The following is a 24,323-nucleotide window of genomic DNA, read 5'->3' on the forward strand; positions in this document are numbered from 1 at the left end:
CCAGAAGTTCAGTTTGGGGTGTAGGAATCTGAGATGTCTGTTAGAACTATGTGGAGATGTCAAGTCAGCAAGAATTCCAAAGATGAGTGTGAGCTGGATATATGAATCTGAGAGTCAGCATTCTTTAGAAGGTATTTAAAGTCATGGGACTGGATGAGATCACTAAGGAAGTCAACACAGATAGAAAAAATAAGAGAAATGAGCCTTGCAATAGTCTTATAATTAAGAAACCTGGAAAAAGTGAAGGGAGCAACAAAAGAACAACATGAAAGAGTGACCAGCAAGGCCCAGCCAGCATGGCTCAGTGGTTAAGCATCGACCTATGATCCAGGAGATCTCAGTTTGATTCCCCGTCAGGGCAGGTTGCTGGCTTGGTCACTGGTGGGGGGCATGCAAGAGGCAGCCGATCAATGACTCTCTCATCATTGATGTTTCTAACTCTCTCTCTTCCTCTCTCTTCCTCTCTCTGAAATCAATAAATATACATTAAAAAAAAAAAAGAGTGACCAGTGAGGTATGACATGAGGAAATCCAGTAAGAGTATACATCAGAGAGCACAGAGACATCAGTTGTGTCAGATGCTGGTGATAAGTAAGATGAAGACTGAGAATTGACAACCTGGAAACAAAATAATCCAGTAGTTGGCCAGTTAATGGAAGAAACCAGCTTAAAAAGGGGATCATAAAAATACACATTTTAAAACATTTTATTTTAACTTAAAGCACATAAAGTAATTTTGTTCACTGATTTTTAGGTGGAAGTCTTCATTTTAGTATGTTTCTACAGATTAAAGTTCCACATACCATTCTTATTTGAATAAACCACACCTTTAATGCTTCATCTATGATTTCAAGTGTTTGAGGACTTAAACACATTTGTTAACAGACATAGAGGATTTGAGAATAATCACATGTGACTCTTGGTAAGCATGTAATTCAGTTTGTAAGAATAGAAGTGCATGGGGGTGCTGCCCACCTAGGTGGGGTCTCAGTCATTTGGTATCACAGAGAGATTAGAAAGATCATTTTAGAAGCACTGTTTGCCATTTATCAAATTCTTACTAGTACTTACCATGTAACTGTGTGTGAAATTCATTCCAAATGAGTTCATTTACTCTTCATAATACCTTGCTTATACATTCCTTCCATTTTTTAGAAGAAATTGGGATATAGAGAGATCAAGGCAATTTACCAAGTACTCACAGCTAATAGAAGGCCGACCTTGAGGCTAAGACCAAGGTTGTATGACTAAAGCCACTACCCTAAGCACACTGACCTATAGAACTGTGTGTATCTTACAAGCCATTGAGTTAGCTCTGATTCTTGGCAACCCTATGAATGAGTGATATCTATAGTGTCCTGTCCTCAACAGCTCTGCTAAGCCCCTCTAGATTCATGCTATAGTTTCTTTTATATACATTAAGTTTCTATAAACCTGCCTCATTCATGCCACTATTAATGAAGGTGAGGAAAAGGGGCAATGCAGAGAATTCAGAGTCCAAAGAGGGCCCTCATTTTCTCAGAATTCTTAAAGAATTTGAGAATCTTGCTGAAGGGAAAAAAATCAATGAAATAGAAAAGGCCAAAGATACAAGGAAAGATAAACCATTCAAGCAACCTGGTTCCAAAGAAAGCGTGAAGATACAGATGAAAGACCAGAGTTTACTCTGGTATTGAATTAATGTTATTTAAAGAAGTACTGAAGCTGCCCTTTGATCTGTTTATAAAATGTTCATATTTGCTTATTTTATATAATAGTTTTGTTGTTTTTCTATCAGGATTTTTTTAACTTCTAATTTTCTTGTTCTTCCAACAGATGCTTTTAAAATACCCTTAAAGATTTCAGTGGGTGAAATTCAACCAGGCAACTATGGTTCCGATGACTTTGAAAGTGAAACCACAATATGTGCTTTAAATATCCGCAAACAGACATCATGGGATGATTTTTCAAAAGCAGTGAATCAAGCTCTGACAAATCATTTCAAGGCCATCTCTTCTGATGAATGGCGGAGTCTGGAAGATGTGACGTTTAATAACACCACTAACTCAAGCATTGGCCTCAGTGCAAGCAGCGTGCAGTCCATCATGCTAGGTATCAACAGTTCTACAATGAAGAGAAAGTTAAATTTCCAGGTTTATTTATGTTTATGGGCTTCATAACACAAGCATTAGTTACTGATTAAACACATTCAAAGCTCACTTGTGGCAGCTGCTGGTGCTGAAACTTGAGAATTCACAATGTAGCAAGTACATAATGTTGCCTGTCAGTATAAAAATGCTTGTATGCTTCAGATAATACTCAGAGAGTAAAGAACACAAAAGCCCTTGATGAGGTTTTGTGATTGCACTTGCTATTCTAGATAAATGTAAGAAACTAACCACATTGCACCTGTTTGCTAATGCACAAGTTATGAGCACAGCTCCAAATTTGTACTTGGGGTATTCCAGGGATACTGTAATCCATTAACACTTTACCTCCAAGGACAGGAGTCTCAATGAAGTCTAGAGTTGATAGAAGCATTTTAATGAAGATATATTCAAAGCTCTCACTTGGGATGAATTGGGGTGATAACTGGTTATTTCTCTTTGATAGCCTCCATGAAACAGCCTCTCTTAGCCTTATAAAGATAAGATTTGCTTTCTCGAGTATAGTAAGTGCTCTGTAAATGTTAGTTATCCCTGGTTAGTTTCTTTCCTCTTAAACCAGGAGAACTAACATCTGTGGGAACCTGCTGCCACTATGCCAGAATTGTGCTGAGTGCTTCATATCAGCACCTCAGCAGGTCCCTACAACAGGCTCATTTTACAGATAGCTAGACAAGTTACAGGATGACCTGCCTGAAGTCACAGCTAATGAGCAAAGCAGCAGGACTCAAACCCCAGTCTGATAGGAAAGCCTGTATACTTTCAACAGCACCATGTTGCAAAAGCATGGTCCAGGTTGAGGGAAGGATACTTTTCACCATGCTATTATGATGTGTAGACTTATTATAGTAAAAAGACTTTTAATCTGTTCACTCATAAATGCTAATTCACTTTCAAAATATATATTACTGCTAGATTTTAAAGCAAATTATTCACAACTTAATTTTATGGCTCCTTGGTGTGATCATTAAAATTACCATAATTATTTAATCACATTAAGAAAATAAGTCAGAAATGATTCTCAGCATCACATTTTGCCCATACAATAGAGTGTTATTCAGCATGTGGGTTAGCCTTAGGGGTCTGATAAATGGTCAGCACAGCCATGCTTTGAAGGAAATGGACCTCTGGACCTCTACTTCAGCCCTCATCCAGTTAATCTGGAAATTAGAAAAGGCAAATCGATATTCACTACCATCAGATAGATTTGTCTATGAGCAATGGGGTTTCAGTGCTCATGCTCATCACTGAGGGTGGGGTACTCCAGTAGAATTCCAGATCTAAAATCATTGAGTTTTGTGGGTACTGGGCTTAGTTTAGTGCTTGGCTGTAGCCACTTATAATTGGTAACTGCATAATTGTTATTAATATATGTATATAAGTGACTTTACTGTGTTGACAACCTCAGCTAGGTAAGAAGGACCAAGGCCAACAGATAACAGAAAGTTACAGGTGGTATAAGCATGTATGTTGGGACATGCTGAGAATAGGTATTTAGGAATTGGTCTGTGGAAGGGAAGAGATGAAAACAAGTTCTTATTACTAATCCCTTTCTAGAGAAGGCACCTATGAAGTGGGAGCAGAGGGCCCAGACTCTGAGAAGGCTTGTCTTAGCCTGAGCACCTGAGGTTATATGTTGTTTCCTGGAATCTAAAAATTTGCTGGAAAGGGAGGCAGGGATCTGGTTCAGAATATTTGGCCATTATGAAGCAGGCACTGGAAGAACCACAAACGGTTATGACCAGCTTTGCTCTTGAAAACTTAACCCTAGAAATCTTTAGTTGTATTTCCACCCTGCAGGTTTCTCTCGGTCCCTCCTCAGGACAGCTTTGGAGAAGGCTGTAATTTGAAGGTCTTCCTGTTGACTTTCAACAAAAATTAACTCCCTGTGATGCTTCACAAATTCTCCACGTGCCTTTGATAGTTTAAGCTTTGGATTTGTTAGGGTTCTCACAGAGGAGATCATCCATCGACCCTTATAAGAAAAATTACTTTTAATCTTCTACTGACATTTTCACTTTTTTGAACTAGGAAATGTGCCATGGTCAGTAGGTCAGAGCTTTACCCAGCCCCCGTGGGACTTTATGAGGAAGAATAAAGCAGAGGAAGTCACTGTGCTTTTGTCAGGTAAAGATATTCTAAACTGAGATAATGTTGACAGAGCATTTGCTTTATGATTGTTCAAAGGACCAGTTTGTAAACCCACATGTTTTTGTCCTTCATTCTCTAGCCATGCACATATGACTCCCACTACTAACTAATTAGTGTTTGTTGGAACAAGGAGAGGAAAAATCAAAAACCATGTGTTGACACCTGTGGTGATGTCTTGATTGTTGATTCCTATGATTTCTATTGCATCTCATTAGGAATAAACCAGGCACCAAACTGGTGTGCTGATAAGAGAGTGACAGAAAGTTAAAAGAAACTTGTTACTTTCAAGTGCAGTGCATGATTAATATGATTATTTTAATGGTACAAGCTAATGTTTAGTGAGTACCTGTTATGTGCTAAGCCCTGTTCTTTACAGCACATTAAAAGTATGAATTCATTTAAGTCTTATAACAACCCAATGGGATACATGTTCTTGTTTATCCTCATTTTTATATACAAGAAAATTGGAGCTCAGAGAGATTGAAGGCTACACATATCATCATGTATTTCCCAGACTTGGGAATGGAGTCTTTAAAAATGCAATTTCAATGAATAAAGTTTAATTTTATTGTTTTAAGTATACTTATTGAAGTTAAAAAAAAAGTGTGAGACCCTCCAAGAAAATTTCTTTAGGCTCAAGCAGTGTATTGAGAGAAAAGCAGAACTCCCAAGGGGGTTGGGGGGCGGTAAGGAATTAGGGAATAGACCTAAAGGGAGACCCCAGAACTGTGCATTAATGCTGGGCAAGCCTAGAACTTTCTGAGGATTGGAACTAAGCTCTGATAACATTTGCTTATAAACAGTAAAATATTGAATCAAGCGATCAGAGCCAGTGTTCCTTCTATGTTTCTTTCTTACAGGTCCTCAGGAAGGCTGCCTCAGTAGTGTGACTTACACATCTATGATCCCTCTTCAGGTGCTGCAGAACTACCTAAGGCTGGTAGGTGGATGCTGCTGAGTGGAGTCTCATGCTCCCATCCTTGACACTGGAGTATTGGGTGGCCCATTTTTATGTTTAGAAGAGTATGACCCCCGGCCCACCCTATTCCCTGTGCTCTAACCCCATTACCTTTCCCAACAGCCCCCCGCCCTAGGAGGCTGCTGGTAACTTCTTTCTGGATTTCTGTCATTGCCATCTAGGTATTCATTGCCTGGACCCAGAGACCACCTGTGAGTTGTGCATATTATAATTTGAGCAAGAGGAGATGATCTGTCCCTAACAAGTTCTTGATATCAGATATCTAATCAATATGGAAGAGAATGGCTGTAAATATCAGGATGCCGTTCTATAAACTTTTATAATTGAAAAATGAGTACATATCTCAGCATCAGGTAGTGCATTGATTTGGCCACTTCAACAGAAACCAAAAAATTATAGCTTTCACAGTGCAGAAGTTTATTTTTCTCAAATATAGAAGTCCTAGCAGGTGAGAGACCCAGAGAGGATGAAAGTGCTGGGTGACCTCTGCAACACCTTCTCTCTCAGTGCTGCCCTGTTCCCTGGGGTGTTGCTCCTGTTTGCTCATCAGAGAGAGTCACCACTGCATCCCCAGGCTCTAGCATGAGGGAGCAGAGCCTGGAGGGGAAGCCTCTTCCTTTCAGGCAGTTTGCACATATCACTCCTGCCCACATCCCACTAACAAGAACTTAGACACATTTCCGGGTGGGACTGACAAGTATGGTTTTTTGCTGGACAGTGCTGCTATTAGGCAGTTCTAGTACTAAAAGGCAGAAGTAGGGAGTATAATTATCAGGAGAAAGTAGCAAATTCTCAATACAAAATGGATAAATGTAATGCTTTGCATTTGTCCAATAGTACTTATTACATGCCAGGCAATATGTATTATTTATTTATTCCTGAAAACACCCCTCCCAGGTAAATAATATTGTTACTGGGGAGACATCACGACCTCCATTTTTGTCTTCTTGAAGGAAAGATTTCAATCAAGAGACAAAGTATAGCAAAATAAGTAGGAATTTATTGGCCGCAGCAAAAATATACTTAGGACAGTGAAACAAGGAAGGTGCATAGAAGAAGCAACAGGAGAGCCCAGGCTGGGCTGCTTTGGCTCACTGAGAGGTCAGAGAGAGAAAGGGCCTTGGAGACAGGTTCAGGGTAAAAGCCTAAACCCTGATTACAAGTCTTATGGGGGGTTCCCTGGGAGGGAAAAAGGGGGATGGAGATGGTGCTGGTGTGCTCCCCTGGGAGAGCACTGGGTCCTTTGTCCTGAGTGTAGAGTATTTATCTCTTTCTTGCAGGTGGGAATCTTAAGGGGAGTCTCAGGGGAATGTCTCAATAGAATATTCATCAACTTTCCAGTGGTGCTCTTTCACGGTTGTGGTCTCCACTGATTGGTCGGTGCCAGGGCAAGGGGTCCATTAGTCAGTGTAGCTGATCCTGAGGCAGCCAAGGTGTCACTTACCTGGTTTTGTTGTTTTGATGTGCCTGGAGCTGAAATACAACTGAGGCCTAGATGTTATTTTTAGGAAGGATAAGGTCAGGGTGTGTAAACCGCATCACTACCTATATAAAAAGTCGGGAGGACCAAACTGCATGATCAGCAATATGCTGGGGGAGAATAGGTTACCCTGGGGGTGAAGTTCATGTTTTCCCAGTTTTGCCACTTGCTAGGCATCTGGGGCTTTCTGCCCTGGTGAGTTTCTGTACCCATCCCATCTTCTTGCTCTGCTCTTGCCTGCCTACCTATCTATATAACAACATCACCCATTGTATAGAGTAAGAAACTGAAGCAGAAAGAGGTAAAATAGCTACAAGGTCATATAACTATTGAGTGGTGAAGCCAGGATTATGCATTCTCTGATAGAGGTGTGTGTCTGTCTGTGTGAGATCTATCTAAAACTAATATATATTGATGGTGTAAAACATTAAACAATCATTCATTTTGTTTACTGCCTTAATTTGGAAAGCTTTTTAAAAAAGTGAATGGGTTTGACTATGACTCTTTATAAAAATTGTTTTCATTAACTATGAATTGGTATCGTTTCTCCTGATGAAAAGAAGTTGAGGGGTTTTTTTTTGTAATACAGATCAGAAATTTTTTATTATTCAATATAATTAAAGTTGTAAAAAAATTAGCCTTTTTTTCTATTTTCATGTTAACACTCAATTTCTGAGGATTCCTAGATAATTAATGTAGAACTTTAAAAAGCATTAATAATCCCTACTGTAGCAAATAGTATATTTTGTAGTTTATCACTCTTACTCCTTCAATAAATATAGGGTTTTAAGTAAGATGAAAATGATACCAGTTTTCATAATCTTAAAATCTAGGTGAAACATCTTTGTGGTCCAATAACTTATAAAATCTAACCAAGTCACTGGACCAACATACGCGTGTACAAATTTAACAGTTTCTGGCAGCAAAACACCTGGAATAGCAATTAATAAATGTATTCATTGGCTTGTAGAATAATATCTTTGTAAAAAGTATTTTTTTAAAAATACTCTATAGTTCAACTGCAAAAAACATGAAAGATATCAAAGATCTTACTTATCTCCACTTTTCCCAATGGAATCAGATGCAACTGGAACCTTACTAGTTTCAACAAAAATTGATTCAAAGGCAGCTTCCTGTTCATCCAAAGAATCAGCAGCTGTGGCTCCTTTAATTAGTGTTGTGTTGGTCAAAGATTGTTGCTGCTTGGAAATTTTAATGGATTCCAGTGTTTTTCTACCTCTTTTTTTACCAAGAATTTTGACATAATTAGCAGGTATAGGTCCTGTTGTTTGACCATCAAGACTAGCCAGAAGTCTCAATGAAAAGAACTATTGAAAACCATTCCATTGATCTAGTTAGGCTCAAAGTTGGGATTGACCTTTGTAAAAGCAGCTACAGTAGCACAGAAACATTTAAAGCCCTTACAATTTAGGAGAGATGGTGTCTTCTCAATCTGACACTTTCACTTTTTTTTCTTTGCTAGTTGTTGTCCTTTCTCTAATGCATCAAAGTAAGCCTGTGGATTTTATAGAAATGGGAAGGAGATTTATCTCATTCCTTTGTTTAAGTGAAGGTTGAAGTTGGGTCACCAACTGTTTTTCAGGAATGTGAGCCTCAGGCTCTCACTGGAGTCAGTTCCTACAACCATTTCCTTCTCTCCCCTCCCCTCAGCATCTCTACCAGACAAGGTTATGGCTCAGAGCTTCTTATTCACCTGTTTAGATGATAAAATGAATATAAAGGCAATGCAACTGAATTACAACTGCATATTAGCCTTGCCTGAGTAGACCTGTCAAATTAAATATCTGCTAGTCACATCCCAGTTACAATTATGCACGTACCTCCTGATGCGTAAGACATAGTTTGACTACCAATAACCAACAAACCAGAGGCTAAACAAACACTGTTCTTAGCTCTATTCTCAATTTAATGAGGGCTTTTTTAATCTAACAATTCTTGGATGAAGATAAAAACTATCACTCATTTTAGCAATCACTTCAAAATTTAAAGTGAGTGAGGCAATAATATAATAGTTGTCAATGTTTCTTCTTCCACATAATATTATGAACCCCTTAAGGAGATAGACCATGAGTTATACATTTTTGTATCTTGTTTAGTTATTTAATTCAGTTGTTTGTCAACTATTTATTGAGAGCTTCCGAAATGCAGGCAGTTTTAGGAATTTAGGATATAGCTGTGTATAAATAAGATGCATTCCCTAAATGTTTGGGGCTTACATTCTAGTGGGTAAGATGTATAAAAAACAAATGAATAAATACATATAATGTGAGACCAGCCATAATTACAACTATAAAGGAAAATAAAGCAGGTAAGGAGATAAAGAGCCAGTGAGAAAGATGGCAGAAAGCGCTTTTAATGGAGTTAACAGGAAAAACCTTTCTGTGGTGACATGTAAACAGAAGATCAAATGAAGTGAAGGCCTTATGGAGGGTGTTTAAGCAGAGGGAATAGCAGGTACAAAAATACCTAGACTGGCAATGAGGTCTGAGAGAGGACCAGAAGCTAGATCATGTAGGACCATGGCAAGGACTTTGAATTTTAGTCCAGGTGTAATAGGAAGCCACTGATAGAATTTGAGCCACAGAGTGACATATCCATTTAGTGCCACAGTAATTGTAGACACACTGATGTTTCTTTGAATTGTTGAAAATCTCTGCAGTAAAAATGCAAACCTACTAATATCTGACTTTTAATGAGTATTTATTATATGCCAAGTTCTGTTCTAAGTATATAGATGATCTCATTTGATTATTCTATTAGGTAGGTACTTATACCAGTTACTCCCATTTACCTGTGAATAAATTAAGACTCAAAATAACTTGCCTAAGATCCTTAGCAATTAAGTGGTGGAACCTAAGGAGTTGAATCTAGGCTAAGAAAGAGTTGTCTAAGAAAGAATTGCAGTAACCAGTTTTCACTATATGTGTAAATGTGTTATATAAAATGCATCTATTAAAGCTCTTATGCAGAAAACCAAATGGAGTGAAGACTTTAAATCAGGCTTTTGAAATAAATGATGATGCTGTTTTTAAATACTTTAATTAAATAGTTAAATAAATACAAATACATTTTAAATCTCTATCATTGAGTTAATAAGGAAATATTTAACTTATTTGAGTTTTCAATCACTAAAAATTTATAATAGTTGAACTTTTTGCATTAACTCAAACTTTTCTCTTAGCAAATTTGCAATTTTTATTAGCATATTCTTAATTTTATTTTATTTTGTTTTTTCCATCACCATTTATCCCCTTTATTCCCTCTTCCACCAGCCCCCACTACTCTCCTCCTTCCCCCCGCAATCAACACACTGTTATCCATGTCCATGAGTTCTTGTTTTTTTCCCCTCAATCCCCCCACCCCCAGCTGTCTGCCTGCTCTCTACCTGTGAGTCTGTCTCTGTTTTGATTGGTAGTTCAGTTTGTTAATAAATTCCACATATGAGTGAAATCATATGGTACTTGTCCTTCTCTGACTGGCTTATTTCACTTAGCATAATGTTCTCCAGGTCCGTCCATGCTCTTGCAAAGAGTAAAATTATCTTCCTTTTTCTGGCCCAGTAGTATGCCATTGTGTAAATGTACCAAAGCTTTTTTATCCACTCATGTACTGATGGGCACTTCAGCTGTTTCCGAATCTTGGCTGTTATAAATAATGCTACGGTGAACATAGGGGTGCATATATTCTTTCGAATTAGTGTTTCGGATTTCTTTGGATAAATTCCCAGCAGTGAAATCGCTGGATCCTAAGGCAGTTCCATTTTTAATTTTTTGTGGTAATTCCATATTACTTTCCACAGTAGCTGCACCAATCTGCATTCCTACCAACAGTGCAGGAGGGTTCCCTTTTCTCCACATTCTTGCCAACATTTGTTGTTTGTTGATTTATTGATGATAGACATTCTTGAGAGGTGTGAGGTGATATCTCATTGTGGTTTTAATCTGCATTTCAATGATGATTAGTGACATTGAGCATCTTTTCATATGTCTATTGGCCATCTGTATGTCCTCTTTGGAGAAGTGTCTATTCATACCTTTGCCCATTTTTTTAACTGGATTGTTTGTTTTTTTGGTGTTTATTCTTAATTTTTCTATTTTAATAATTCAGTGACTATAAGTGATTTTTATATTAGAAAAATACTTGACTAGATCACCCTAATCTAAGCCTATTTTAAAATGTAGGACTCTGAATCCCTCAGGACATAATTCATGAGATTCTTTGACCTATTGGCTGTCCTCTCCAATCCTTACTCTAGGAGATTATACTTATTCTTCACATATCCCAAGATAAATTTGCTGCGTTTCCATAAAAATGTCATAAAAGATGGTTATGTATCAGACAGCTCACCATAGCTGCATCAATCTGTTTAGCAAATGACCAGGTCCAGCCTGATCTCTTTCAGGGCATGGAGGAGCAAGGCTGGGTGAGGTTCTGATGGACGGATGAGGCTGGTTCCCTCATATGAGGAAGAGGTGGCTCCAACACTGATGGATCCTTGTGTTCCCTTAGTTGTAGTGGAAGAAGATTCTGGCCGCTTGCGCTAGTGTCACCCCAGAGGAGGTCTGGAGCAGGAAGAGTTCATAAGTGCTAGAGCCTGGAAGATAAGGGAGGGTTATGTTCAAGATATCTATAGTTTTATCTTTTAAATAGCTATAATAAATACCCAAATTATTACTCCTATATTAATAAATGAAGGCCTAGCTTTATTTGAATTTAGTAATCAAGTCTGAGCTTGGCTTTTACAGTTTCAATGAGATAATTTTTAAAAATAGAAAATATGTGTGTCTCGTGTGTGAACTGTAATTTCTCTTGAATTTTATTCTCATATACCTATAAAGAGGGACCTCAGGAAATGATTGAAACCCACTCTAACAAGAAGGACTTCAGTTTTGTGTATTCCCGATGCTGAATGTGCCAATATTGCTTGGGGGATTTTATATGAATAAATTGATATAACTATTATCTGTGGCTCTAAAATCATATATGAATTATTTCTTTAAAATTGAGTGTCAGAAGAGGTCAGAATGAAAGTCCTAGTATTATCAGTGGGGAGCTCTCTGTGTCCCCATCTGTTGCCGGGGATGTAGGCTCCTTTCCTATTATTAATAACTAGCTAATTACAATGGTAATATTGCTGGAGGAAAAAGGAATATTTTGAATTGACACAGGAGAATAAATGATACTCATTTGCATGGGATTAGACCCCTGAGTTTTCAAGGTCTTATTTCCTTCCATCCCTCCAAGGAAAAAGTCCCCTTTTGCTTTTAGCAGAGCCTGGATTAAAACTGTTGCCCAGAGTTTTTGTTCATGTTTGCATAGTCTAGTCCGGCATCAGGCTAGATTAATTTGTGTTTCCAGCTGCAGTTCATCAGTCCATTGTTTATGGGGTCTACCATGCAGTTTCTAGGAACCACAGGCAGAAGCAAAATCAGAGAACAAGAAAGCCAAGAGCAAGAAAATTCCTTTGTCTCAGGATTTTAACTTTCTAAGATTTTGTACACTTGCCATGGCTTCACCCTCCCTGGCCAATAAGTTTTGTTCCAGGCTAGACTGACAGGTACCTTCCCTACATCACCCCAACCCACTGTGCCCATCTTCCCCTTTCCCCAGTGATTTGCAGGGAATGGACTGGTGGTTCCCTGGGGAATGTGAAATTGCAGATTCCTGCCCAGGTGGCTATGCTTCTAATGTCGGGCTTCCCTTTTGCTCCTTTCCTATTATCAATAACTAGCTAATTACAATGGTAATGTTGCTGGAGGAATTAGTGGGCCAGATTTCCCAGACATGAGTAGGAGTGAGTTTCTTGGGGTACTACAGAAATAAGCATTTTCAGAAGCCCCCATGGAAGAGACAGATGTGGTAAAAGGCTTTATTTGCATGGAATTACATTCTTCAGGTTCTAGTGTCCAATGTTCCTTAACCCAGTCCTGAGAGAGGGGCACCTGGGGGTCCAGCAGAGCCAAAACGATGGTCAGTGTCCAGAGCTTCCGTTCCATGTTGCAGCCAGGTATAGTTCAGCATTCAGGCTAGTTAAAGTCCATCAGTTCCTTGTGTGGGCCCCACATGGCTGTGAGCCACATGGGTAAATGCAAGGGAGTGTGTCCCCTACATCAGAAGTCCCAAGAGAGCTAGAGGGTAAAAACCAAGATCCAAGAGTGCATGCTTCTTTGTCTAGGAGTTTAAATATTCAAGTTTTGCACCCTTGCAGTGGCCATGTCTATTCTGGCTCCCAGGTGTGACTGACAGACAGGTAGGCACCTTCCCATGTCACTCAGACCTTACTGGGCATGTGTCTGTTGTCCAGTCCCTTCCCCTATTGACCTGGAGAGACTTGGAGAGTGTTAAGTCAGCAAAGCTGTATAAATGGCATGCCTATATTATCTAGTCTTCTCCTTACTCCTTTTCTCTTAAATAATAACCAGATTATTACAATGGTATCAATAACAATAGCTGTAAAGCATGACACTTTAAGCTATAGCCATCCCAGTTTTACTGGCTTGGGAATGATCTTTTGTTTTTCATCCTTTTCTGAGTTCAACGGCTCACTACAACCTGACCTAAAATTGTTCTCAAGACAGTAGAAGCTTTTCCTCAAACTCTGACAAAACTTGAAATAAAAGATTAACTTTATTGCTTTAAAGTAATGCTACAAGTCTGAAACCACATTACAGGTGCCACATTGACCATAGTGGAGACTACAGCTCTTGTAAATTCCTTTCTGCAGAAAAACACTGGAGGGAAAAAATAAAAGTATGAATGGGCCTTTGTTGAGGTCGTTGTTCCCATTTAATCCAGAATTCATTTGCCTCACAGAGCACTAATTGACATGTGATAAGAGCTTCCTGAATAGGCTGTGAAGACACCAGAATAAAAGGGATTGGTACCAATTGTGCTGATAAAGCTGGTGTCCCCTTTACTAATGAGCCAAAATGTCACACTGTAAGCATGCACTTAGGTGATAATTCTGACAACTACAATTCACCTTGATAACGGAAGAAACATTCAAACCTGTGAAGAATTTTGGTGAATTTATCTGAGCCAAACTGACAACAATTGCCGGGAACCAGAATCTTAAAGGATTGAGATAATGCTCCAGAGAATGGCAGTTTTGCACCCTGCTTTATGGATTACTATCAAAGGAGAAGAGGAAAGTGGGTTACATGAAATCCATTGGTGATAGATTAGGGAGGTGGGAGAAAGCAAAACATGGGGGGGTGAGCAGGGAGGTGGACCTGTGGGATAGGATAAAAGGTAAAATGATAAACACATACTTCTTTTACATAGGTGGGTACAGGATAGTTAACATTGTGTAACGAAAAAGACTCAGGCCGTACACCGGAGGAGGAGAAAGGAGACCTTTATTTAACGCATGTGGTCCCAGAGGAGGCATCTCCAAATTCTGGGCCCTGAACAAAGGGCTTGGGTCAGCTTTATAGGGTCATAGGTCCGGCCTGCTTTTGGCATGAAAATAGTGGGTGGGGTTACAGAGGTCAGATAAGGTTACTTATACATTCAGGCGGGTAATCTGATACCTGAAATGGGGAATCTTCCTAAAATGGTGGCGGTTCCTGCCTCAATTGAACAGTTAATAAGATATCAATAGCAATGAGAGGAAAGGGAAATTACTTTGTTTTGCAAAAAGCATGTGTTAATCAGGAATGTTACCTCAGATGCAAAAGACAACCGACAGGAGGCTTAGTTAAGGTGAAAATTCACCTTTGTTAGGGAAAAATACTGTCTTAGTGCATGACTACCAACCATAAATTGCTTATGTTTAGAAAATTTTAATTTCAGACCATCCTTTGTGGTTACTTTTAGTCTCTTGAGTTTGCAAGGCCTGCAGGCCTGCCCTGAGCTTTTCAGGTTTAGTATGTGGCTCCTTTTTGTCCATAACCCTTTAGAAGTTAACTTTGATTTTATTTTTCAAAGAACAGATCTTCTTTCAACACAATTTAAATATTTAGCTCCCCCCGCAAAAAAATCTGTCTGCTTGCCTGTCTGTCCATCTACCTATTTAGAGCCCTCTGCTGGAAGCATGTAGCATTTACATTTATTATACCTTAGATCTTTCTATTTAGAGAAATGTGAATGGTAATGCTGGAATAGATAAATATGTTTTCTTGGCATAGCTTTGAATGTTTTCACCAGTCTCAGTAGAGCCACAAGCTCCCAGCAATTAATTTTTTTGGTTTAGAATTTAAATGGTAAACAACACAATTACATCACCTGACAAGATAGAATAAAATAACATAAATAAAAAACTGATAATATCTGAAATGAGGACAAACCTACTAATGGATGCATTCATTAGAATGTACTAATGACCTGGAAGTATATACATTTGTTTTTCCCTTTATTTACTTATTTAGTTCACTTATTTTTAATTTACCTTTTTCCAGAAAGGATATTAGTCTGTGTGAACACAAAGTGCTTACTGCTAGTAGATGGCCAAAATTTTAAATTGAATGTTTTCTGCCTATATTTGTAAGACTCCTACAGTCTGAAAACAGATGAGGTGTTGAAATTGAAGACTGCTTATCTGTGAAGCTGGGTCCTTTGCTGTTATATGATTCCAAAATCAATCTTAAGAAAGTGCAGGTGGTTTGACAGGATAGCTGTAATGAATAGAGAGCACCCTTGTTTTCAGAAATAACATAAGATTTAAATAGCAATACTACTTACAAATCTTGGGGGTTGCATATTCAATAAATCTTGAAATTTTGTATTTGGTTTCACTGATGGGAAATAATTCATTCCTCGTGAGAGAATTTCTACCCAGTATGTCATGGCAGTATGAGATTAATTTGGAAAGCTCAGTACTTATGGTTTAAAATTGGGCCTGGCTAGCAGTACCTAACATGCTGTTTCCCGCTAAAGTACTTTTGAAAAGTGACAAAACTTCAGAAAAATAGAAGTGAGGTCTCCCTTTGGAAAGAATCTAGAAAAACTTTTTACTGCATTTATAGGGGCAAGAGAGTATTAGGCCTACTTATTTGAGGCCAACTGGAAATTAGGTTGGAAAACACTTTTTAATACCCTTCTAATGTTAGTGGTGAAGCGGCACCAGAATGTTACCAGCATCGGGTCTCCCTTCAGCAACCTCGGTACTCAAGTTCTGGCTAAGAAAGAATTCAGAGCCAAGACAAATGCAAGAAAGATGGAGGGGGAGGGGGAGGAAGAGGGAGAGGCAGAGAGCATCCTGGGGAAAGGTTCTCGGGGTGCTCAAGAGAGACAAAGAGTAAGCGCTGAGTCCTTTGTCTCAAGGGCTTTTACTTGGAGGTCTCAGGGGAGGACAACAGAATATTCATCAGCTTCCTAAGTGTGTCCTTTCAGGGTCATGGTCTCTACTGGTTGGTAGGTGCCAGGTTTACCACATGACTAGCAAGAGGCCAGGGGAGGAAAGGTCAGGGGAGGGTCCAAACTGCAAGATCAGTGATATGAAAGGTCAGGGATCTGAACCGCATGGCAGCTTTATGCTAGTGGAGGAAAAGTCACCCTGGGGGTGAGGGCCCACCCTACATTTGTCCATTGCTGGGCACCCTTGGATACCTGGCCTGTTGTCCTTGCTCTGCTCATGCCTGTCTAACTGCCTACTACACTACTATCATCTTACTAATATTAAAAAAATAAAGCAAGATTTACGCTGGTTAGAAAATTGAGCATATATCCTTTATTGCGTACTCTTTGATTTTTGCAGCACTGTGATATTCTCCTCCACCCCCTGCCAATACAGGACTTCCACATTCATTCAAAGATGAAAGCCCCTGGAAATACCTGGGCAAGGAGTTGGTGCCTTGGGCAGACTGTGCTACATCTGGGCAGCATATTATATAAGCATTTTTAGTGGGATGGATGCAGGAGCATTCTGCTCCCTGGGGCTGCAGTTTATCTCTTGCATTTTTTTCTGCCTTGGTGGACAGCGGGAGTTCAGCTCACTGCAGCCATTGCTGGATCTTGGAGTTTAACTAGAAACTAGAGACACCGGCCCACAACCCACTCAATGACCTAAGGTAGGAATTCAGCCAAAAAAATTAGTGGTCAGTGAATAAAGCCAGTGTTAGTCCATACATCCTGTTTTAATGCAAAATTATTCCTGTGGTTTCACAAGTACATAAATACTAATAACAAATTAACATTATACTTAGGAAGAATACTGCAGAACAGAATAGATATTGTCTTGAAAACTCAGAAGAAAAACACACCTTAAAAATTACTAGAAAAAATAGGAAAAAAAAGTGTGGAAAATTATGTTCATTCTCTTAGAGAATGCAAGGAGATAGACTCTGAAAGCAGGGTAGTAAAGCCATGGTAGAGTCCAGGCCAAGATTAAAAGGAAAAGTATTGGAAAGGATGTGCACGAGGTAAGGAACTGTAAGAACAATTAAAAATACAATAGTGCTATTAAAACTGTACTTTAGACAATAAAGAGCAGAAGCGAGATAGTGAATAGTAAATGTTATGAAAAACTAACCGGTGCTCTCCCAGAATGTGAAAGAGGACAGCCGGCGACGATGGTAAAGGGACAGATATCCTCACAGCACAGAAAGGGAACGTGAGTATTCACGATAGTGCCAGGGACAAAGAAGGTTTTTTGAGGTGTCGCAAGAAACAGTTCAGGAACACACACAGGAGGAGTTCAAGCAGCAGTGGCAAGATTTATTAAAGTGAAAGTACACTCTCAGAGGGGGAGAGAGAGCAGGCAGGCTCCAAGAGCAACTGCCCTGAGCCCTCAGGGTCGTGCTCCCTTTATTCTCTTGGGCTGTGAAAAGAGTGGGTTTATTTTGAACTATCTAATCCCTGAAAGCAGAGGGCTTTTTTTAAACTATCCAATCCTATCCTCTGATTTCCTTTGGGCAGTGTTCTACCACTTTGGCTCCTACCCACAATTCTCTAGGTTTGCCCACTAAGTGGGGGGTCAAAACAGCTAATTTATTATAATCAGGGTATAATTGAGGAGCGTTCACCTCAAGGTGACTTGTGTACAGGTCTGCACATGCGCTAATAATAGGAATTTCCCTTTGCCCCTTTCTCCCCCATTTCAGGATGTCTGCGGTTTTTCCCAGGCCTGTTGAGCCAGTGGAACTGCGTCAGTTACTCCCCGGATGACTGCAAGGCTATTTATCTGCTTAGCCAGATGTTTTGTTCCATTCGCTCCCTCTTTCCTTCTTAATATCTAACTTGCTGCCTACTCTAACAATAGGATGATAGGTGTTCCTTAGAAATAAGAGAACTAAAAGAGGAGAAATTGCCAAAAACATAATGGAAGAAAAATTTCCTAAGCCAAAAAAGGTCTGACTATGCATATCTAAAGGATTTACCCCATTCCATTTAAGATTGGGAGAAAGACGCCACAACTAAACAAATCTGGGTTACATTTTTTCATTACAGGTACAATTTATATATCCCCTAGGCATCCTCAAGGTACAAATGAGAACAAGTTATTCTTTAATAATTAATAATATTTTACTTCTGCAGTCTGATGGCTTCATAGCCTCACTCCCTAGAAGCAGAACCTCAGCTGAACTTGTGGGATATTCTCTCTTCCATGTCTATGCAGGAGTCCTTGTTCAGGTCTTGGTCCTTGCCAACAAGTCTACCATTACCTGGCTCACAGACCTCCTACCACAGAAAACAGCCCAGACCAGCCACTTCATTGACTTCATCCTGAGGCTTTAGGATGCTGACATTTCTTGGGCAGCTCCAGCCCCTGTCTTGTTTCTTTTAGACACACTACTCTCCCTGTTGTTGCCCTAGTCCCAATGCGAATTCAACCATTCCCTTTTCTATTGAAGGCTTAGTAATAGTGGGGTAGTATTCAAACCCAAAACCCAGTCCGAAGTCCAACATAAGGAGCCCCTTAAAGGACCACTTCCCTATTTAGCTCATGGTCTGACACCCGGTAGTCAAGCCTCGTTTTTCTCCACTTGCCAGGAGTTCCTTTAAGCATGTCTTCATCTCCTTGGAGGCCAAAGCTCAAGGCTTAAAGGTCCTAGGTAGGAAGGAGTTCCCTCTTCCTTCCATACTAAGGGCTTTTCCTCAAACCTTCCCTTCATATTCCAGAATCTGCATTTCTGATGAGCTAGGGGCACATTCACTGTCTTCACCAAAATCCACCCCAGACACCCTCAAAGATGTGGCCTTCTATGATCTCAAAGGGACAACTTTATCAGAGCACGACAGAGCAACAACAGCACAAAGATACATGTACATGTGTATCCTTACATTGTTCCATTCCAAATTATAAAAAGAAAACAGAACCTTTCATGTTTAACATTTCTGTAAGTGTGAGTGGCTCAGTCTTCCTACATGAGCTACCTCCAACTGTACCAGTGTGGTTGGCACTTCACCTGCCCAGGTCCTTTTCTGCAAGACCTTTCCAAGAATAAAGTTTCTCCCAAGCATCTGGGCTGGCAGTTGGGAGCTCATCCCTGGGATGATGGTGGTGGGAGAATGACCTCCTCTCCACATCTTGCTCCAAACATCACTGCCTTTGCCTAGAAGATCACTGGCTTTCCATCCCAGTATTTGCTATATCTCTACATGTTTGCAGATGACATATCCTTATACATAAGGATAAAGATTTTTTTAATCCTGTAGGCATCCAGGTAGATTGTCTTTTTTACAAAGTAAAAGTGATCAGTCTCTTCCTAAATTTTGAAACACCATATTCCAGAATGGAATAATATAGATAGTTGATCAAAGAATTTATATTTATCAAGGTATCTTTTACATTAAAAAGTCAAAGATACTCTGATATACAGTGGTTTTGAAAAGATTAATGGATTATTTAAAAGCATATAAATATACACGTCAACTGTGCAAAGAAGAAAGCTAGAAGCAAATGAGTATTGGCAGTGGTTGCTTTAGTGATTTCTATTGTGCTTCTTCATGTTTCTTTGTATTTTCCAAAATTCTCATAATGCAATTCATTGCTATTTTAATCACTGAAAAGTAAAATAAGCGTTAGGAAAACTCAAAAGATTATCTAAAAATTATAGAATACCTGTGAGGGACAAAATATGCTAGGAACCCTGTACCCAGCTAACATACTGAACTGTAGCTGTAGAAAATAGAACAAGGAATATGCTTTTTCATAAGATGCCATCTCTTGCTTTAAATATATAAACACTATATAAAATACTGTATAAGTGTATAAGCATAATATTTGCCAGTGTTTCACATTAAAGTGAAAAAGATGACGTGCTGAACAAATAAAGCTAATTAATAGAAAATTATTTTTAATCGTTTGAAAGGCTGAGGACAATCAGAAAGGGAATTTCACACTTGTGTACCACTTTTTTTCTTTTCTGAACTTAGAATTTTTATCTAAGTTCTATTCTTGGTTTATTAATAGGTCGAGCAATATCATACTGTCATTTTCCATGGCCCAGAAGGAAGCTTGCAAGACTACATAGCACATCAGCTTGCACTCTGCATGAAGGTATCAATTACTTGCCTACCCTTTCCTTTTCTTTGAAAACTCGAATGTGTGAGGAACTAACCGGTCTGTTCCCTTATCGCAGCACAGACAAATGGCTGCAGGATTCTCTTGTGAAATAGTGACAGCCGAAGTAGATGCTGGTTTCTCTAAGGAACATCTAGTAGACCTGTTCATCAATAGCGGTAAGACCATTTCAGCAAACTGAATTCTGATAACCAAAAGGCATGCTCTTCAATGATGCCATTAAAAGGAAATAAACTTTGTTGCTTGGGGATAAATTTAAGTCAACTTTTCCATTATTCAACAGCTATGGGATGAAAATTGGGAACACAGATGAACACTTGCAAAAATTATTTTTGTGCATATATATATCATTGCATTTATTGTACATCCTGTATTTTCTTTTTTTTAAAAATCTTTTGTTTATAACTCATCTTTTGTGAGCATACTGTACTACTGGCACACAGGTATACCAAGGGAGGAGGTGTGGGAGCATTCCCCCCTACTGGGACTGAGTATAGCATCACTGATGCTGTTTAGAATTGCACAGAGATAATGAAAACCATATCAGTTATGGTAATTTTTATTATTCACAAATTATTTACAACCAAAGCATCCTTTACTGCTGCACCAGGAGTGAACCTGCACCAGGGGTGAACTACTTTCTCCACGTCACCCTTAGTATGCTATTGACCAGCACTTTGCTAAACACATTGCATACATTTAGTCTCTGTGACAGCACTGTGCAAGTGGGTATAATTATCTTCATTTCAATGGTGGGGAAACAGGCACCAAGAAGTTCAATAACTTGCCACAACCTCACAGTAGCAGAACCAGGATTAAATGTGTTTATTGATGTAACATTTTCATGAATTTGTATCTTAGGTTTCAGGGCTTAAGGCTCTAAACTTCACTACAGGTGGAATTAGCATAGCCCAGCATAGCATATCATGACTAGTAACTATGATACAAAGTTGAAATGAACCAGACTTCAGTCTCCATGGGATTAGAGCTACAGAGAGCCCTGGAGAGCAGGTGAAGGAGGGAAGCAGTTGCAAGGTCTATGAAGGGTGGTTTGAAAATCAAATTCAGATCTTCCGTTTGGAGGAGGGGTGCTTCTCATCTTTGGAGCCATGATCAAGGGCGATATCTTGTGGCTAGGACAACTGTTGACCAGGTTTAGGAAGAGGGAAATAGCCAACAGTTCCTAAGCCAAGAAATAACATTAAGATGCAGGTTTGGGAACTGACTGAGGATTCCCAAACCTAGAAGCACATTTTGGGTACAGGAAAATCCCACTAGAATTTGAATGTTGCTGTAATACCTAGCCTAGCCTTTGGTCAGAAACTAGTGAAAGCTACAGAAAGCTGTTTTCTCTGAAGATGTTACTAATAAAAGCTGACATTTATTAAGCCCTTGCTCTGGTAAGCCCTATTCTAAACATCCTGATTTATAACCATGAGGCACTTGAGACACTTTGACCAAAGATCTCATAGCTAGAACACAGAGGAGGAGCAGGACTCAAACCCAAGCATCTGACTCCTGAATCTTACCTTAATCACTGCTAGCCACTGTTCCTTAAAAACTCAACCTGTGCCAAAATTTCTGTTTCCCCCTTCATATATAACAAAAGCCCCCTACATTTTCATCTTGTCTCATCTAAAAGTAAGAAGCTGAAATATTTTGTTCTCTCCCTATTAGAAAGATAGCATCTACAGACTGAATTCTGCTTAAGCTTCGAGAGCTGAGGACACAGTGAATTAGGTCGTGAGGTGACCTGAGGTAGATGGACAGCTCAGCATTTCTAAATCTCTGGGGAGCATCTTCTTAAAAAGAGCTCCTCTTCCTGATTTCCAAATTTGGTTAGTGGCACAAATCTTTTGGTCTCTCACAGTTGAAACTCAGGTCTTATTTCCAGGCTCAAAAACCTAACAGCCCAGCCGGGCGTGGCTCAGTGGTTGAGCATTGACCTAGGATCCAGGTGATCAGGGTTCAATTCCTGGTCAGGGCACATGCCCGGGTTCCAGGCTCGATCCCCAGTTGGGGGCGTGCGGGAGGCAGCCAATCAATGACTTTCTCATCATTGATGTTTCTATCTCTCTCTCCCCCTCTCCTTTCCTCTCTCTGAAATCCATAAAGATATATTTTTTAAAAAAACAAAAAACCTAACACAAGTGCCAACAAGCCACATTAAGGAGTGAACCAGGCTGGTGGGGCTGGGGAGAAGAGGAGGCACATCTCCATCTACCTGAAGGCTCTAGCAGCTTGTTGCTGGCAGAAGTGTAGATTTAATGTCCCGAGGTCTTGTAATTTTTAGAAAGAAGCCAGAAATCTAGGTATTCATGTAAAAATTTAGGGTTTTCTTTCTTTCAGTGTTTTCAACTATTTCAATTTTTAAAGCAGCATGAGGACCACAGAGAATCCCAAGGTCCTTTTATTCGTGGACCCCTCCTCCCTGTCCCATAACCGGGCCATGGTTATGTCCTTCCAGGTTGGCCTCAGTGTGCATTTTTGCACATCCCCATTGGCATCATCTTACTTTCTGCCCCCCTTTCCTATATCTCATCTGCTTTTCTGGAAATGGCTACTCCGCCTGCTGCTTCTCCTCCCTGAACACCCCTCAGAGGCCATAAGATTAAAAGCTCTCTGTGGTTCCTGGCCCCCATATCTCTCCATTGCCCACTGAATTAGGTTGATGCCATTCAAGACCTTGCATCCTAGAACACTGATCCACCCGATTTGCTTATTTGACCCTTATTTATTTTTTATCTGAATATAACATTGTATATGGTTATGATGTACAATGTATTGATTTGATACACTTATACATTGCAAAATGATTACTACCATAGCATTTGCTAATACTGCTATCACATCACACAATTACCATTTCTTTTTGTGGTGAGAACATATAAGTTTTACTCTTTGAGCAACTTTCAAGTATATAATAATGTATTGTTAACCATAGTCACCATGCTATACATTATATCTTCCAAACTTATTCATTTTATAATTGAAAGTTTGTGGGGTGGAGGGGATCAATGGGGATAAAAAAGGGAAAAAAAAATAAATAAAATTTAAAATAAATAAATAAGAAAGTTTATACCCTTTGACCAACATCTCTTCATTTCCCCCATCCCCCCAGGTGCTGCCAACCACCATTCTACTCTCTGTTTCTATGAGTTTGACTTTTTTAGATTCCACATGTGTGATATCATGTAGTATTTGTCTTTCTCTGTCTGACTTACCTCACTTTGCATAATGCCCTCCAGGTCCATCCATGTCATCGCAAATGACTGGATTTTCTTCTTTCTTATGGCTAAATAATATTCCTCTGTGTGTGTGTGCGTGCATGTGTGTATGTGAGACATTTTCTGTTGAATAATTAGGTTGTTTTCATGTCTTAGTTATTGTAAATGATGCTGCAGTGAACATGGGGGTGCAGATATCTCTTCAAGTTCCTGATTTCATTTCTTTTGATTATATACCCAGAAGTAAAATTGCTGGATCATACGGTAGTTCTATTTTGAATTTTTTGAAGACACTCCACACTGTTTCCCATAGTAGCTACATGAATTCCTGCCAACAGTGCACAAGGGTTCCCTTTGGTCCACATCCTTGCCAACACTTATCTCTTGTCTTTTTGATAATAGCCTGCTATGCTGACAGGCGTGAGGCAGTATCTCATTGTGATTTGATTTGCCTGTTTCTGAAGATTAGTAATGTTGAGTTTTCATGTACCTGTTGCCCATTCGTAAGTCTGGAATATCTGACTCTTTTTAATAGATGTCTATGCTCCAGCAAAATATGGTGTTTATTCCTTACATGTTCTTTGTTTTTCCACTCTCATGTCTTTGTTCAAGCTGCAGTTTTCATCTAGAATTTTAGAGTGAACATACAACCACCCCGTAGCGCACACTATGGCTACCACATGGCAGGTACTATGCAAAGTAGTATACATGCGGTACTGATTAAAGTAGATATGGTCTCTGCCCTTCTGGAAATGACAGGAAAAGTCCCTGTTAAAATGCTCTAAGGACATCTCAAATGAAAACTTCTCGGATCCATCCGGATATGACAAGTCCCTTTTATGAAAAGCAGTAGACT

At 39.4% G+C, this 24,323-nt stretch overlaps 1 protein-coding gene across 3 annotated transcripts in view; it reads left to right on the forward strand.

Annotated features, from left to right (window-relative positions):
* The window catches only part of CTTNBP2 (cortactin binding protein 2), a 171,701-nt gene that overhangs the window by 115,177 nt on the left and 32,201 nt on the right, over positions 1-24,323 (forward strand). For all 3 annotated transcript variants that reach the window (XR_013999579.1, XM_081147738.1, XM_081147737.1), the window contains exons 10-14: positions 1,816-2,091; positions 4,176-4,271; positions 5,156-5,235; positions 20,130-20,216; positions 20,299-20,398. Coding sequence is in view for 2 of the 3 variants with exons in the window: in XM_081147738.1 (XP_081003864.1) it covers positions 1,816-2,091; positions 4,176-4,271; positions 5,156-5,235; positions 20,130-20,216; positions 20,299-20,398 (639 nt within the window). In the remaining variant the exon portion in view is untranslated. The remainder of the gene's footprint in view (positions 1-1,815; positions 2,092-4,175; positions 4,272-5,155; positions 5,236-20,129; positions 20,217-20,298; positions 20,399-24,323) is intronic.

This window comes from Miniopterus schreibersii (assembly GCF_964146895.1).
Source record: "Miniopterus schreibersii genome assembly, chromosome: 9".
NCBI classification, from domain to species: Eukaryota; Metazoa; Chordata; class Mammalia; order Chiroptera; family Miniopteridae; genus Miniopterus; species Miniopterus schreibersii.